Source organism: Notamacropus eugenii, chromosome 1 (genome assembly GCF_028372415.1).
Source record: "Notamacropus eugenii isolate mMacEug1 chromosome 1, mMacEug1.pri_v2, whole genome shotgun sequence".
Taxonomy (NCBI): domain Eukaryota; kingdom Metazoa; phylum Chordata; class Mammalia; order Diprotodontia; family Macropodidae; genus Notamacropus; species Notamacropus eugenii.
In genome coordinates, this window is record NC_092872.1 from 611,398,406 (window position 1) to 611,411,587 (window position 13,182).

Here is a 13,182-nt window from a genome sequence, read left to right on the forward strand (position 1 = left end):
GGAAGATAAGAGCTCAAATCCAGCCTTACGTACTTACTCACAATGTGTTACTGTAAGGGGAAAAAATGAAGTAAAATTTGTAAATTGCTTTGCAAACCTTATAGTGATATATAAATGCTGACCATTATTATTGAAAGAGACACTTTGTCTATAAGAGATTCCTGATAAATATAGAGATCGTAGTTAAAAAAAAAAAATAAAAAGTAAAACTGAAACTCTGCTCTTCTACGAAATTTCCGAGAATTTCTCAGCCTACCTGATCCTCCTTCTTCTTCCCACTCAGACACCTCCTACTTCGGGCGTGGCTTATGTTGTAACGTACTTAAGTTAGAGTCGGACTCGCACCCGAAGTTGATCCCTAGAGGCGAGAGGTTTACTTTGGCGCATCTGAGTCCAGCCGGACGCGGACTGCCCTGCCCTGCCCAGCACAGCACAGCACGAGCGGGTCCTCACTTGCACGGAATAGAACGTGGTCGGACTGGGAGCCCCTGGGAAAGTTTGATCCTAGGGGGATGAGCGACGCCACGGCTACGCTATGCCGTCCTTGGAAGGATCTCACTTTCCTGTGTCTGGTAAGTCAATTAATCCATCCCCCTCTTCCCTTCCTTGTTCTGCCCTCGCGGGACGCGCGTGGGAGAAGGACCGTCGGAATCTGTAAACTGGGCGGAGGGCAAGTCTAGGCATAACGCGCGCTGGGCTCGCCCGGGAGGCTGGTGACGTAGGCAATGGGACCGAAAACCTTGCGCCGTGGTGGGCAGCATGGGGCCGGGAGGGTTGCCAGCCTCGTGACTCCGGGCAGAGACGTGGAGGAGAGCTTCATGAAAAGACCGCTGGGTTTGGAGTCGGTCTGGACAAATGAAAGGGTGAAGCCTACAGCCCGAGATCTTGGATTCTCTAGTGGGAAGGGTGCTCCCCTTAGGTGTTTCCTTTAGGGGATTTTTGAGGAAGTCATCGGCTCCCCAATTTCTAGCTGAGATTTCAGAGCATCTTCACTCACTCTCCTAACTCTTCCGCGCTTCCCATCCCCCACCTCATACCTACTTCCTTATGCCCGCCGCTTTTCATTTCACAGCAGATGAGGGAGGGTGAAAGTGCCCCAGGATTTTCATAGTCTCTTTCACAGAAGAATGACTCATTGGGTGAAAAAAAAAAAGATTCCTGCGAAGACTAGGACATGTGCACCGACCGCAAAATGGCAGTGTGTTCTGCTCCGAGTGCTGAACGGAACACTTGCTGTGCCAGGGGAGAGATAAAGGGGCCAGATTTGGAGCCAACAAGACCTGGATTTAAATCATGATCCCTGACACTTTAATAACTGTGTCTTTAAAATTGGTGAGCCACAATTTCCTCCTCTAAAATGGGGATAATAATACCTGGACCTACTTTAAAGAATTATTTTTTGTTACTGTTATTCTTTTACTGGACCTGTGGTTTCTGATATAAAATTTATTTAAAAATTTATAAAATTACTTCTGAGGAATTTCTTTTATCATTGAAGATCAGCACCTCTGAAATTAACCAACAGGCTTTTATTAAGTGCTTACTGAAAGCCAGTCACTGTGCTAAATCCTGGGGGATGCTGTCTCTGCATTCAAGGAGCTCCCTTTCTAACAGGGGAAACAATGTAAATAATTGTGTATAGATAAAGAATTTATATGTATGTGTACCTTTACACAAAGGACACTTTATGAAGGTAATATGAGAAGGAGGGCAGCTAGGTGGTGCAGTGAGTTGGATAGAAATCAGGACTTCAGATCTGGCCTCAGATACTTACTGGCTGCGTCACGGTCGGGAATTCCCTTAACCCTGTTTGCCTTGGTTTCCTCATCTATAAAATGAGCTGGAGAAGGAAATGGCAAACCACTCCAGAACTTTTGCCAAGAAAACCCCAAATGCAGTCACAAAGAGTCAGACACGACTGAAAACAACTGAACAATACCAAGGACAGAAAAACCTCTGAGAAGAAAAGCACTAGCAGCAGCAGTGATTGGGAAAGGCATTCTGAAGAAGTGGAGGTTTGAGCACTCTTGAAGGAAGCCTGGGAAGCTAGGAGCTGGAGACAAAAAACCGACTGGTGCTGGTTCAAAGGCAGAGAGTTGAGAGATGGCATATTCTAGGAATAGAAATTAGGAGAATGTGTGAAGGGGAGAAAAGTGTAAGAAGAATAGAAAGGTAGGAAGGGACCAGATTCTGAAGGGCTTTACATCCCAAATATATATTTTATCCTGGATATAATCTTTAGCTACTGAGGCAACTAGGTGACACAGTGGATCCTAGGCAAGTCACTTAACCTCTGTTTGCCTCTGTTTCCTCAGTTGTAAAATGGGGATAATAATAGCACCTACTTCCTAGGTTGTTCTAACTATCAAATGAAAGTATTTAAAAGTGTAGTGCCTGGCACAAAATAGGCATTTAATAAATGCTTCCCCTTTCCCCTGACATTCAATTGAGGAAAATCACTTTGAGAGCTGAGTGGAGGATGGATAGAATTCAGAAAGACTTGAAGCAGACAGACCCATTAGAAGACTGCTGTAGTAGCTCCAGGGGAGAGGTGAGAAGGATCTGAACTAGGATGATGGCTGTGTGAATAGAGAGAATGGAACATATGTTGGTGCAAAGAGAGAAATGAAAAGAGATTAGATATGGGGGCCTGTGGGAAAGTGAGGAGTCTTGGTTGATCCTGGGTAGCTGGGGGGATAGACATGGCCTTGACAATAAATAGGAAAGTTGGGGAGAAAGGAGGGTTTTCCTAGTATTACACAGTCAGCATAAATGAGAGGTAGCCCTACAGATCTCCATCCACTAAGCCATGATGCCTCTCTCTGGGTTGATATGAGTTTCAAAGGAGATAATGGATGCAGAGTACCTTGGAAACCTTAGATTGATACACATATTTCAGCTATTATTATTATTAGCTTTATCATCATCATCACCACCACCACCACCATCATCATCTCTACCACCATCCACAATCAAATCCATTTAGTGGTCTTGTTTAGAGGTTCCCAGGAAGGCAACATAATAAAAACAGAACAGAATCAAAAAGGATCCATGCCTTCAAAGAATTTAGTTTATTTTACAATCAGTGATTCAATTATGTCTCATTTTGAAGACCCAAAAGGTCCCCTTTGTGAGTGTCTATAGAACAATTGGGCTGGATTCCATTAATGAGTTCGGGAAGGGAATCAAGTTAGTTAAAAAGTAGAATTCAAATTCCATCTTTGAAAGTTACTGCCTGGGTGACCTTGGGTAAGTGACTCAACCTTCCTGGAGTTTCCTGCTTTGTAAAATGAGGGCATTGAACCACATAGTGTCAAAGGTCCCTTCCAAATCTAAATCTGTGATCCTGCCATCTCAGAACAAAAGGTTTTTAAAGCCGCAGGTAAGCAGACTCTTCTGTTAATTAACTGTAAAGTGCTAATGTGAGCTGCTCCTTTGCAGCATGTTGATAAATATTTAACAGTTGGTTCTGCATTCAGGACACACTTTTTATCTATGCTAACATTTTCTCCATCTCTGTCTTAAATTTAAATAATGAACAATAAATTTAAATAATGAACAATAAATGCTGTTCTGTAGCATTTACTGATTTTCAAGATGTGAATGCTCAGACTGAAAAAAATGATGAGGGTAGGGTGGGCACACCTTTGCTGCAGCTTGAATAGTGTAGGATGACTTGGAGAAAGGAACTGTTCCTCTAAGTTGGAGAAAAATGGGACTAGAGAAACTAAATGAGGAGTCTTTTCCAGATAAGGAAAGAGAAGACCTTAAAAAGCTCAAAGTGAAGACATCTAAAAATAATAAAAATGAGTTTAGAGTTAAATAAAACTAATAAAAGTAGTGCAGCAGGAATATAAAAGACAGTTGTAATTTCTGGAAAAATTTGGGGACTACTCATGCAATGAGAGGGAAGGAAAATAGATGCACAGACAATACCAGAGGAGGTGCCTACAACCTTTTCTGGTGAATCAAAGTTAATGTATAGCTGTTCTGCAATTTCTGGGAACATTGCTGAGATTTTGCTCCCCTAGAGAGGCTCACATTAGCTAGTTGAGCAGTTGATAAGAATCTTTGAGACACTTGGAGCAGGATATGCTGGAGGTGGTGGTTTGACCGTTTGTCAAGAAGTGAACTAGTGAAGAAGTGAAAACTAATACAACTTCAGACTGAAATAAACAATAATCCTGTGATATTCTGCCCTGCTGAGACCATAACTGTGCTGGTGATTTCATTTCTAAATATCAGATTTTTAGAAAAGATTGAAAATCTGGAAGGAGGTCCAGAGAAGGGTGATTAAAGGGGCCTTAAGACATAGCCATTTGAAAATAAGTTAAAGAAACTTTATATTAACCTGGAAAAGAAGATTTGGAGGGAGTAAAGGGACATGATATTACAATTGTCTTCAAGTATTTGAAAGGTTCTTTTGCTGTTACATTGCATTATTTAGTTATATTGAGATTTCTATCCATTAATATCCCCAGTCATACTAACCTTGATTTTTAGTGGGCAATTTTTCTTTAGATCCAAATGTAGGATTTTACATTTATTAAGATTTTATCTTAATGGATTCTTTTAGACCCCAACTCTTTGATGCAAGCACATTAACAACCCCTGACCTAATATTATATAATGTGTAAGTTTGATAAATCTACCACCTATTCCTTCTTTCTAAGACTTAGTCATTAATTTAAAAAAGTGTTAAGCAGCGCTGGCCCCTTCTGGTCTTCCGGACCCCAGTTCAGTGAATTTAATTCAACAAATATCTCTTAAGTACAGAACAGTGTGTAAGGACCACTGAGGGAGAAAAAAAGTTTGGCTGAAGATCAAAGATCTTACTCTCATGGAACATGTTTTAGTAGGGGGATATGATTCCTACAAATATAACTTATGAAACAGTAATAATAATAGTAATAGAAGCTAGCATTTATATAGTACTGTGTCCTAGGAATTATGCTCAGCAGTTTATGAATATTATCTCATTTGATCCTCACAACAATCCTGGGAAGTAGATGCTATTATTATCTTCATTTTACAGTTGAAGAAACTGAGGCCAACAGAGGTTAAGTGACTTGCCCAAGATCACATAGCTAGTAAGTTTAAATATAGTTATTAAATTTGTATATTATCATCTAAAAAGTTTTAATGTTTTCCAATTACATGTAAAAAACCATTTTAACCTTCATTTTTTATAATTTTGAGTTCCAAATTCTCCCCCACCCTCCTTCCCCTCCCCCCTTATTGAGAAGAGATAAATATGATAAATGATAAATATGATAAAAATGATAAAGGTTATACATGTTCAGTGATACAAATTAAATTATGTATATTACTTTTTCTTTAAAAAAATTTTTTTGTTACATTTTAAGGACCAAAATATCTCCCCCTTTCCCTCCCCACCCTACACTGGAGGAGGCCACACTAGAAAAGGCCACCATTTGACACAAATTTATAAGTATATGTAAAACCATAGTATGCATACTTGTATTTATCAGTTCTTTCTCTGGAGGTGGATAGTATCTTCCTTCATAGGTCCTTTGTAGTCGATTTGAGTATTTATAATACTTGGAATAACTTCGTCATTCACAGCTGTTCTTTCAGCAGTATTGCTATCACTGTATAGAATGTTCTCTTGTTTCTGTTCATTTCACTTTTCATTATTTTGTGCAAGTCTTTCTTAGGTTTTTCTAAAATCAGCCAGCTCATCACTTTTTTATAACACAGTATATATATTCTATCACAACCATATGCCACAAGATGTTTAGCTATTCCCCAATTAATGGACATCCTCTCCATTTCCAGCCCTTTGGAAACACAAAGAGAGTTGCTATAAATATTTTAGAACATACAGATTCTTTTCCTTTTTACCTCATCACTTTAGGAAACAGGCCCAAAATAGAGGTAATGCTGGTTCAAAAGGTCAGAGGCAGCTTCGTAACTTTTGAGGCATAATTCCATAATTTGCTCTCCAAAATGGCTGGATCAGTTCACAGTTCCACCAACGGTACATTAGTGTCCAAACCTCCACATTTGCCATTTTTCTCTTCTATCATTTTAGCCAATCTCATTGATGTGAGATGATATCTCAAATTTCTTTTTATTTGCAATTCTCCAATATTGATTTAGAGCATTTTTCATATGACCACATATATATAATACATATTTTACATTTATATATATATATATATACATATATATATATGTATATATATAGTTTTGATTTCTTTATTTAAAAACTTCCTGGTCAAATCCTTTGATATGTATATTATTTTTAAGATAATAAAAACCCTAAAATTTATATAACATTCACTATGTACTAGGCACTTTACAGTTATTGTCTCATTTGATCCTTACAAGAACCCTAAGAAGTTGGTGCCATTATTATCTTTATTTTACAAATGAGGAAACTGAGGCAAATAGAAGTTAAGTGACTTACCTAGGGTCAGTGTTAGTTAGTGTCAAAGTTAGTGTCAAAGTTAGTTAGTAAGTGTCAAAGCCAGATTTGAACTCAGATCTTCCTGACTCGAGGCCTGGTGTTCTAGCCACTGCACCACCTAGGTGCCTACATGGTGCATAAATAATAAAGCATATGTTATTATTATTAAAATGCGGAATACATATGTTGTTGTTTGTCCTTCATACTCAAAAAGGACCAAAGTGACATCACAGTGTTGGAGTCAAGGTCCAGTGTGTTTGACTGTGGCTCATTAAACCAGTACAAACTTGGAAAGCTCCATCTACCACAGGTCAAGCACAACTAGTTCATTTGAACATTTGGATGGAGATGTCTCTAGATTTGCACATCACATAATAAGCATATTAAGAAAGGTACAGAAAATGTTATCTGTGGCCCAAGCAAAAAAGGGATCTCTCATGCTAGTGAGATCAGGAAAGGAGATAATTAAGGTAGACTTTAAAGGAGGTATCAGAATTCCACAGGAAGGGAAGTGGTATTTCAGGCATAAAGAATAACATGAGCAAAGTAAGTTATGGAGGCCGGGAAGTGCCTAAGCCCCACCTTACTTAGACAGCTCCATTTCCTTTTATTCTAACCTGAGGTAGGAGTGGGGGTGGAGACTGTCAGGTGGGCTAGGAGTAGACTGGAAGGAAGGTATTGGGGCACATGTTGAGGCAGCATATGACGGTAGAAATAGCCCCAGGTTTGGAGTTAGAAGAACTTCATCCCTCACTGTTTCCTACCTCTTTTTGACCTTGGCTAAGCCACTTATTAGGTACTTCCTATGGATAACAACATTGTCCTACCTTAGGTACCTATGCTTAGAGTGGGAGAGGCAAGAGATGATGTTTGATTTGCTCACAAGATAAGTAAATATAAAGTAATTTTAGGAAAAGATGAGTGCTAAACAGCTGGTGATCTGGAAAGTCTTCAATGGTTAAAATTGCTCTGGAACCTAGAGAGAGGGAATCTAAGCCTTGGGGATGAGGAGGGAGTGCCTTCCAATCATTTCATCTCTCTGAACCTAATTCCTTCTCTAAAATGGGTATAATAATAATATTGAGGTCATAGTCTACATTGTTCTCTGGTTCTCTTCACTCTGAATTAATTCATACAAATTTCTCAATGTCTTTTTGAAATCATCTCTTTCCTTGTCTCGGGTCACACAATAGTATTCTGTTAAATCCATATAACACAATTTGTTTAGCCATTCCCCAGCTGATAGGTATTCCCTTGATTTCTAGCTTTTTTGCTGCCACCAAAAGAGCTGCTATAAATATTTTTGTAAATACAAGACTTTTCCCTCTGTTCTTTCACCTTACTGGGGATATAGACCTAGCAATGACACGTAAGTCAAATGCCATGCACTGTTTAGCAGCTTTCTGTGCATAATTCAAATTTGCTTTTCAAAATGGTTGGACTTATTCCCAGTTTCACCAATATGCCCATTTTTCTGCAGCTCCTCCAACATTTGTCATCTTCTTTTCCTGATCAATTAAATGATCACTCATGATTCCAGAGGACTGATAGAGAAAGATAATGCCTACTTCATGACAGGCAGGTGATTGGCTATTTATGTAGAACAAGATTTAAAATTTTAATTTAAAATTTTTTAATTAAAATAATTTTTTTTAAAAAATTATTTTAAGAAATAGCATTTTTTTGATGTGACCAATGTGGGAACATATTTTGCTTGACTGTGCTTCTATGATACAGTGCTCTCTTTTCTCTGTTTCTCTCCCTTTCTCTTCCCATACTCCCTCTCTTTACTCTCTCTTTTTCTGGGCTTCACTCCTATAAATCTCCAGACTTTCTCTACCATGCCACAGAAGCCTCCTCACCCTGGAAATTCACATCATCCTAGACTTTTCACAGTGGAAGTACACTGTGCTCTTGTGGACCTTTCTGATTGTCCAGTTCCTCCCAGAACGTCCATATTAAGGACAATGTCCAAGCCAGATACGTCTGCATTCCTTTCCAGGCTCTACTCCTGACTTTCTCTATTATTCAACCCCCTCCACCACCCCCGGGGCACCTTTTGCTAGCTTTCCCTTTTGCAGCTTCCTTTGAGGTGTAGTCTTTCCATTTGGACTATAAGCTCCTAAGGCAAGGATTAGCTTTCTGAATGTATCTGTGTTCTTGATGCTTGACACAGTACCTGGCATACAGTAAAACTTAGCTGCCTTTTGACTTAGCCTTATCCTTCCTTCCCTTTCTCCCTTCCTTTCTCCCTGTCTTTTCCTCTCTTTCCTTCCTTTCTTCCCTCCTTCCAGAAGGAGGTGAGAGGAGGAAGGATAAGAAATGAATGTTTGAAAATTGAAAAAAAGATAAAAAAAAACTAAATGGCAATAATACTTGAACAAATTTTTAAACTCCTACATAAATAACATAGAGAAAAGAGAAGAGAAAATATAGAGTGTATTGAAAATATAAATACACAGAAAGATTTTTTTTTAAAAAAAGATGAGTTTTGTACCTATGGTAAGATTGAATAAAAAAACTACTATTTAGTACTTACTGTGGGACAGTACTGTGTTACATGCAACAAAGACAGTTCCTTCCCTCAAGGAGTTCTTTTTAATAGGGGGAGGCAGCACATATGGAAAGTGATCTGACAGAGAGGTATATTTTGGTTTGCAAAGTTACAGGGATGGTGAGTGAAGCCACACAGGGGACAGAGCTTTATTGGCTAAGATTTTGGGACTGAAACACTGAGAAGAGGAAGGGAGGAAGGAGAGAAGAGGGCAAAGTGACTGGAGAGGAAATAACTATGGAATGAACTGAAGTGAATGTGTCACTAGCATAGGTTTCTGAGTAGTGGGATAACAAAGGTGGTATATAGGGCCCCTGGGCAAGAGTTCTAGGCATGAAAAGATTAAGGGCTTGGTTTCTGGAGATTGTGGTTTGTAAAACTTGAGAGATGGTTGTTCAATGTCCTAGAGGGTGTTCTTCCTTTAGTCACTTTTTCTTGAAATGATTGTTTTGTTTCTTACATAACTAGCAGTGATATTACATAGAGGATACACTGCTTCATAGTTAAAGCAAATGGGCAGGTCTCTTTTGCTTTGTCCATCTGATCAGGTGGCTGGAGGAAGCCAGAGGTAGCTATTATGACTCTGAATAGGAGGGTCTGGGTAGGTTTCCCAGGAAGGGAAGCCAAGAGTCCTTAGTTCATGCACTGAAAGTGCTAGGAGCTGGTGGAGAAATCAGTCAGCAGATATCTTGGAGCTAGCTAGGTATCCATTCCTGTGTTAGGCATTCTAGTGAGTTTACAATCTGTTTGACCAAACCATTGCAATTGGAATTGAGTGAAAAGTAAGAATATTGATCGACATAGGATCAGGATCCATTCAGAAAGGAAGTGGTATGATTGGGCTGGTTCTGGCAGGCTGAAGGAGAAATATTGAATAGAAATGGGAGCTTTGTTTCATCTACTTCAGGCAAGTAAAACATAACCTCATTTTACAGAGAGTGCCATTGAAGTCTAGAGAGATTAAATCAAGCGCCCAAGGTCATATAGCTATAACATTGGAGGAGAAACTAGAGCCCAAGTCTGCTGACCCCAACTGTGGTGTCTATTATACACTAGCTAGCTGAGTTAGGGGTACTAACTAGGTGGATCGTGAAGAATAATTAGAAATAAGATACAGAGTGAGAATAAAGGGAATATAGTCATTGTAGCCATGATAATGTCTTAGTTATATGATCCCACAATGGACTTTCTTTACTGAGACCTATGAAATGGGTAGTGCAGATATTATTGCCAGTTTTTCAAAACCAGTTTGGTATAGCGGAATGAACACTGACTGGATTCAGAAGACTTGAGATCAAATCCTTCTTGTGTGACCTTGGATAAGTCACTTAACCTTTTTGGGTCTCAGTTTTCATCTCCTCTAAAATGATGAAGATTGAATTCTTTGTTCTCTAGTATTAGATCTATACAGAGGAACATCTGCAACTTACAGTTCTAGCAAACTACCTGAGGCTACAGATATAGAGACAGATAGAGATAGGTGGATAGAGGTGGAGCTATAGACACATGTAGAGAAGGAAAGGAAGGAAGAAGGAAGGAAAGAAGGAAGAAAAAGAAAGAAAGAAGGAAGGAATGAAGAAAGAAAGGAAGGAAGGAAGGAAGGAAGGAAGGAAGGAAGGAAGGAAGGAAGGAAGGAAGAAAAGAAAGAAAGAAAGAAAGAAAGAAAGAAAGAAAGAAAGAAAGAAAGAAAGAAAGGAAGAAAGAAAGAAAGAAAGAAAGATGTTAAAATTGTGTCTTGTTCTGGCCCCCTTGACCACCACCCCCGCCCCTCACTCCCTTCCAGTCCGTATAAGTAAGGTTGTAAGTAGCCAATATAAAGTGGCAGGAAGTAAGTTGCAAGTCATGTGCAAACCATCCCAAAGATCGAAAGAGCATAATTTACAAATTGTATCATCTGTTAACCAAAATTCACATCCTGGTGATATGTGCAGAATCAGCAGAAGCCATCTAGAAGCTGCTGTTGGAGATTTTGGTTCCTACGATACGTAAATCTCCGACAAGTTCCAGACATCTGCAGTAAGAACAGCAGAACACCAAGTGATTACTTTTGAGATGATGTTAAAGTTATACTGACAAGTTTGAGGTGGTTTGGATATGAAAATGAACTAACCCCCAGGTAGCACAGAAAAGAGTTAGTCTGTCCTCCACCAAAACCATATGAAAATGAGACCTCTAACTTCTGACTCATCCTTCCATGCTCTGTGCACCTGCATTGACACGGGGTCTACACTGCTCAGTGCTCTCAACTAATCTGTGGTTACATTAGTGATATGCTCTGCCTCTCCTCCTCCCCATCTTCATCTCCACTGCTTCCTGCCTTCTTCCACCTCCCCATTCCCTGTCCCCATCTGTCTGCCTCTGTATCCTTCTCCCCTTTTCACTATTTCTTTCTGTACTGTCAGTGCCCATTCAACCCTATAATCTGTACCATATTAAAGTGTGATTGCCGTCTCACTTCCTGCTGCCATTGTGGTCTTTCCCAGTGAGTGCCCAAACAACTGGGCATACTTGCCCCATTTTGCAATTTCATAAATTAATTATCAATTATATACATGGATATATATAGATGTAGATATATAGAGACAGCGATAGCAATAGATAAAGCATTTATTAAGTACATACTATATGTGCCAGGAACTGTGCTAAGTGGCAGAGATGCACATATATCACAGGGCAAATGATAGCTGCAGAGGGCTATTATTATTACCGTGTTTGGCACACAGCAGGTGCTTAATAAGTACTTGTTCCTTTCCCAAATACAAGCAAATGGGACAACTCTTACCCCCAAGGAGCTTACATTGTACCTTCTGTAAGAAGTCTCTCCTACAGAAAACTGGGGAAAATTTATAGCAATGTAACAGTAAGCACCCCAACATGCACAGGGGAGCCTGCTATCACAGATTCTTTGATCTGCTTTTCTAAAAGGAAAGGAAACTTTTAAGGGGTTAACAATCTCCTTTAATCAAGCATATATATCATTCACTTAGTTCAGGAAATCAACAAACAGCACTTCCAGACTGTCTGACATAAACAATATATGTATCACAAATCAACAGATAGGTCCAACTGTCTGACCATAGTTGCCAGAGAGGGAAGCACCAACATCGAGGTTTTCAAAGCCGGGGGGCTTCTTAGTGGCTTCCCTGAGTTTCATCTGACACACAAAGCTTCTTCCAAAAACTAAGCCCCAAAGTAAGACCTCACCCTCAGAGTATTTATATCTTTTTAAGAGGAGCAGCTAGGTGGTACAGTGGAGATAGAGCACCAGTGCAGGAGTCAGGAGAACCTGAGTTCAAATCTCACCTCAGACACTTGACAAGCACTAGCTGTGTGACCTTGGGCAAGTCACTTAACCCCAGTTGCCTCATCCTGAGTCATTTCCAGTCATCCTGATGAATATTTGGTCACTGGATTCAGATGGCTCTGGAGAAGAAGTGAGGCTGGTGACCTGCACAGCCCTCCCTCACTCAAAACACAGTCAAGTGCAAGTCATGTCATCATTTCTCTGATGGCATGGACTTCTTTGGCAAGAAAGGGCAAACACACACACACCTTTTTTAGAGCTAGAGGGCATCCCAACCCTTGAGAACCCATGCCTTATTAACAAAAGGTGTGGGCCTTCCTACAAATCTTCCCTAATCAAAATCCTTTTAATGGGCAGGCCCATTAATGGGTAGGGAAGATCTTTAATCACATTAACAATACAAGCACATACACTGTTTCTAGTTAAAGAATTGTCTGAGGCTGCATTTGAACTCAGATCTTCCTGACTCCAGGCCTGTTTTTCTATACCATCTAGATGCGTTTTCTGCCTCTCCACCCCCTCCCCCCCAAAAAGATACATAGGTGTACAAGAGAAGATGCGTACATATACACAGGACAGCTAGGTGGCACAGTGAATAGAGCGCCAGGCCTGGAGTCAGGAAGACCTGAGTGCAAATTCAATCTCAGACATTTATTGGTGTCATTACCCTGTTTGCCTCAGTTTCTTTATCTGTAAAATGAGCTGAAGAAATGGAAAACTGCTCTAGTGTCTTTGCCATCGAACATGACTGAAAAAATGGCTGAACAACAAAAACAAATACATAACCCAGTACCCTCTCTTTGGCCAAATTCTAGGATCCCCACAGGTGCTGCAGTGGCCTGTGAAAGTAATCTCCTTGGTCTTGTTTTTCTAGACATTCCTCAGGTTTTA

At 39.9% G+C, this 13,182-nt stretch overlaps 1 protein-coding gene across 2 annotated transcripts in view; it reads left to right on the top strand.

Moving 5' to 3' along the window:
- The first annotated feature begins 354 nt into the window (after positions 1 to 354).
- LOC140520718 (tumor necrosis factor receptor superfamily member 10A-like) overlaps positions 355 to 13,182 on the top strand; it is a 46,599-nt gene continuing 33,771 nt past the window's right edge. The window contains exon 1 of one of the 2 annotated variants that reach the window (XM_072634866.1): positions 355 to 572. In XM_072634866.1, coding sequence (XP_072490967.1) covers positions 513 to 572 — 60 coding nt within the window. In that variant the 5' untranslated portion in view covers positions 355 to 512. The remainder of the gene's footprint in view (positions 573 to 13,182) is intronic. The other variant, XM_072634867.1, reaches the window with a different exon arrangement.